Source organism: Gracilinanus agilis, chromosome 4 (assembly GCF_016433145.1).
Source record: "Gracilinanus agilis isolate LMUSP501 chromosome 4, AgileGrace, whole genome shotgun sequence".
NCBI lineage: Eukaryota > Metazoa > Chordata > Mammalia > Didelphimorphia > Didelphidae > Gracilinanus > Gracilinanus agilis.
The window spans coordinates 31,416,031-31,420,846 of NC_058133.1; the positions used below are offsets into that span (position 1 = coordinate 31,416,031).

A 4,816-nucleotide genomic window follows, 5' to 3' on the forward strand; every position below is an offset into this window, starting at 1 on the left:
AAAAAAAAAGTCAAATGAATGAGGAATCAGGATTGACTGTTTTGGACTCTCACCAGGTTATGGATTCTCCGTCTTCCAGAATACCTTGGATCTCTTCTCTACATTTCTTCTGATATTCTGGATTCATGGCCAGGCAGTATAAGATCCAGGACAATCCATTAGCAACGGTGTCTTGTCCCGCAAACCTGAATGTGCTTGTTTCATTTTCTAGTTCCTCATTTGAGAAGCCTTCTCCATCGTTACCCTAAAAAGATCAAGAGTCTTTATACAAGGCCAGCATTATGGATTCTTTCTATCTACCAATCATCAGAATGACTATAAGTAAAGTCATACCTTTAAAGGGAGGAGCCCTGAAGCTATAAGAGGCTATGGTTTGGGGACCCTCTTGACTTTCTGAGACTTGATAGTAATATTCTATCTAGGCTCCAAGACATGTCCATGCTCCATAATGTTCTTTCTCTCCCTTCTTCTATATTTTATACCCTATTTTATTTGATTTGGAGGCCCAACGCCTCCTAGAATAAACATGTCTTGTCATCATCTCTGGGTGAGACCTCAAACTTAGGTCATTTAGTCTAAGTGGCTTCATGCAGAGAACAACTTATTGATGATTTCTCCTCCCTCAGCTGTCCCAGAACATTTTGTCTTCACTAACCTAATGTCCTTATGCAATAATGAATATCATAATCACCTGCATTCTTTGCCTTAGTAAACTGTGAGTACCATGACAAGAATTGCATCTGAATTAGAATTATAATTTCCTAAATGGCTAGCATAGTATTTTATGTACAAGCACTTAAATGCTTTTATTTTTTAAGAAAATATTTTAAATCCTTACTTTCTTCTGTCTTAGATTTTTTTTTACTCAGTATCTATTCTAAGACAGAAGACTGGTAAGGGATAGACAATTAGAGTTAAGTGACTTGCCCAAAGTCTTCAGCTAGGAAATATCTGAGGCCAGATTTGAAATCAATTCTTTTAAATGAATTAATAAGTGAATGAGGTTCATAAAGAAAGGGGTGAAATTTGGTCGACTTTCCACACAAACACAATTGGGAATCTTCCTAGGATTCCCAGTTTACTATACAATCAGGTAGTCAGCAATTCAGGCTGCCAGACTGTTTTCTAATAGAATAAAAGTTTCTCAATGGCATGGAATTTTTCATTTTTGTTTGTGTCTCCAAGTGCCTAGACACATTAGGTATTTCATTTTGAAGTGTCAAAGGCTTACTTTGGCTTGGAAGAGAATGTCCAGGAAATTCAGGTACTTCTTTGGATCCTTGTCTTGTTCACACTGGTTCTTGAGGGATGCCCTCCTATCCTCGATGATCTCAGCTGTTTGGAGTTGGGGGGTGGGGGAGGAAGAACATATTTCTCTTACATGGAAGTCATGAATCCTGCGAGTGACAAAGACCCTGAGAGACATCTGTGAACCTGCTATGAGACTCAAGTGACTTTTCTATGTTGTTACCTGGCAGTGTCCCCCTCTCTATGACAATATAACCTAGTAAGCTGATACCCAAACCCTTGAAAGACATTTAGTTTTTATAGAAGAGAATTCCTGATTAGGCACAGGTTGGACTAAATGCTTTGGGTATGTTTCCCCTCTGGTTATGACACTATTAGTGCTGGAAATAAGCAAATTGGGAAGGAAAACAGGTTTTGGCATCACTCAGTACAGGCATGGTTCTAATGCCAACACTTAGTTCAGGTGCAGTGTTGGGATGAAGTGAGACACTTGCAAGTCACTCGACATTTAACAAAAGAGGTTTACTTGGCTGTCAAACAGCAAAGATACAGTGGCATTTAGCCATGGTATCTAGATGTATCCCCCTCACCCTTGTCTCTATCTGGAAATGCATCTGGTCAGTACATCATCCTTCCTCCCCTCCCCACATTGGGGTATGGTCACTCTTCTGGTCTGAGGAACTGACCAAGATCCAGGGGTCCCTTCTCCCTCTAGTGGGAGAGGGTGGGTGATGGAGCCTCCATTTGAGGAGGGCATGCAGGGCATTCACCTCATAATTGCCCACCAGCTATTTTTCTAGACTTTTTTTTTCCAACCCTTACCTTCCGTCTTAGAATCAATACTGTGTATTGGTTCTAAGGCAGAAGAGTGGTAAGGGTGGGCAATGGGGGTCAAGTGACTTGCCCAGGGTCACACAGCTAGGAAGTGTCTGAGGCCAGATTTGAACCCAGGACTTCCTATCTCTGGGCCTGGCTCTCAATCCACTGAGCCACCCAGCTTCCCCTTTTCCTAGACTTTTGAATCTCCAGAAAGTTAAAATTCTGTAACATACTGTCTCTTGGAATCAATAGCTCTAAGTCTATTTTCAGGGCCCGTATCTTAAATGAGCTCCTTCCTAATTCTCTCCACATATTTCACCCAATGAATTTGTCTGAATTTTTATTACCTTGTATCCCCTGACCCTCACCCCTCTTTCCTAATAAGGTCTGCAAGGTCAGAGGCCCTTCCCCTTCCCTTCTTTGAACCCACAGGGTCTGGTTTATAGTAGGTATTCAATACATGCTTGTATTGAATCGGATTGAATATCCTAGCCAATCAGAGCATTATAAATCTACAACTAGAAGGACCTGAGAGGTGTCTTAGTCCAACCTCCTCATTTTGTAGATGAGGAAGTGGAGAACTAGGAATGTTAAGTTTCTTGTCCAAGCTTATACAAGTAGTTATAGTCAGAGGCAGGAATGGAATCCAACTTCTATGTCTTCCGGACCAGTGATCTTTGCACATCTCTAGAAATACCTATGTGCTTCTTTAATTCTTTGCAGAGAGTCTGGAACTCGTGATATTCAGAGGTGAGCTTGTAAATGAAATCATTGAAATAGAACAAGTTTTTCATGCGCTTGGCCGCAAGATGTTCTACTTTGTTCAGATTCTGGAAATGGTTGGTAAGGCTGCAAGAAGAGGAGGATAATGTGTTAGCAGAGGATAGAGTGATGGTCAGTACTTGGTCTTCATTTTAGATGCTAATTGACACTGACATTTTTTCCTTGTTGAAATACTGGACACCAAAGGTACATTTCAAGGAAGCTTCCATCGAAGTGTAGGAGATCATTTCAGAGACGTCTATGGAACTGTCCTCGACTCTGAGTTTTTCCCATTTATCCTGGGTGAGGAAGATCTGTGTCATCATTGCATCCATGAATCCTTCTTTGCTTACCTATTTACACCTGGCATTGTGTTCTCCCTCCTTCCCTCCTTCTCTCTCCCTCTTCTTTCTTTTTCCCCTCCCCCTCTCTCTCCCTCCTTTCTTTTCTCCCTCCCTCTTTTCCTCTCTCTCTTTCTTCCTCTCCTCCCTCTCCTTTCCCTTTCCCTCCTTCTCTTCCCTCTGTGTGTGTTTGTGTCTGTCTGTCTCCTCATTTGACTCTGTCTCTGTCTTCTCTTTGGATTGAATTACTGGATCTCTGATTTACTAGTCATATGATCATGGACAAATTATTTTATCTTAACACTATTATAAATTTACTATAATACTATATGAAAAATACTATATATATTTATTTTGAATATAGTATATATTAAATATTTATAAATGTTATTTCAATAAAAACTTTATACCTGAGCTTCAAATTACTTATTTGTTATCTCTTGTAAATAGATCACAATTATTTATTATCAGCTCACATTGGCTCAGTAAAGAAGATACTGGAGGCATTATCCTTATCTATGTGTAAATTAGGAATAACATTATCTCCAATATCTTTCTTACACAGTAGTTGTGAATCTCCAGTGAGACAAGGCACTATAGATATCACAGAGACTCAGAATTTGAAGGGAATGATTGATGTTTCTTAATTCCAGTTTTTGCTGGCACCTTCAACTTTATCTCCCTTAAACATCCCAATTCATTGCTTAGATTGCTCAGATGCTTAGGTTCCAATTCTTGTGAGAATCTTGTGCATCCTGTTCCCTCACCAGCATCAGGCTGACTGAGTTACTCATTATGTGGATGTAGTTTTTCAGGATGTTGAAGTGGAAGGCTGGGGTCACTAGGCGCCGGTGGTAATGCCATTTCTCGCCCTCTAAGCTCAGAAGGCCGTTTCCTTAAGATAAAAATAGAGATTCCAACTGGGTTATACCAAGGATATCACTTCCCAGACTAAACAACGTCAAGATTTCTTTGGGTTTTTTCCTTTGTAGGTATTCTCCTCTATCTTTCTTACTTCCTTTATTAGTTTCCCCCTTGCTATAAGGGAAGGATTATCTTTTTTCTAAGCATTTTATATTTTATCCATCCATTTATAATCAATTTGCTTATATCCATATTGATATCTACATCCATATTCACAACTATATCTATATCATCAATATTTATATATCTGTGTGTGTCTATTTATCATGGCTTTTTTATTATTGCTATATAAATTGCTTGTGATTTTTAAAAACAACATTTTACTTTTTTCTCTGATTACTTGTAAATTAATTTTTTAAAGTTTTGAGTTCCAAATTCTCACTATTCTAATCTTCCCTTGGAATTCTCTTCCTCATTCCCAACCTCCCTCCCTCATTTCCTCCCTGAGATGGCAAGTAACCTGATATAAATTTTATATGTGTGTTCATGTAAAACATTTTCCCATATTAGTCATTTTGTGGAGATCTCAGATGAAAAGGAGAGGAGGAAAGGAGGAAAGAAGGGGGGAAAGTAAAGAAGAAGAAGGGGGGAAAGTAAAGAAGAAGAAGGAAGGAAGGAAAGAAGGAAGGAAGGAAGGAAGGAAGGAAGGAAGGAAGGAAGGAAGGAAGGAAGGAAGGAAGGAAGAAGGAAGGAAGGGAAGGAAGGAAGGAAGGAAGGAAGAA

At 39.4% G+C, this 4,816-nt stretch overlaps 1 protein-coding gene across 1 annotated transcript in view; it reads right to left on the bottom strand.

Moving 5' to 3' along the window:
• Positions 1-3,164, bottom strand: part of LOC123245820 (cytochrome P450 4Z1-like) — an 18,741-nt gene extending 15,577 nt beyond the window's left edge. The window contains exons 1-4 of the mRNA XM_044674817.1: positions 3,004-3,164; positions 2,765-2,916; positions 1,232-1,335; positions 54-244 (exon numbers count right to left, since the gene is read on the bottom strand). Coding sequence (XP_044530752.1) covers positions 54-244; positions 1,232-1,335; positions 2,765-2,916; positions 3,004-3,164 — 608 coding nt within the window. The remainder of the gene's footprint in view (positions 1-53; positions 245-1,231; positions 1,336-2,764; positions 2,917-3,003) is intronic.
• Between the last annotated feature and the right edge of the window lie 1,652 nt (positions 3,165-4,816).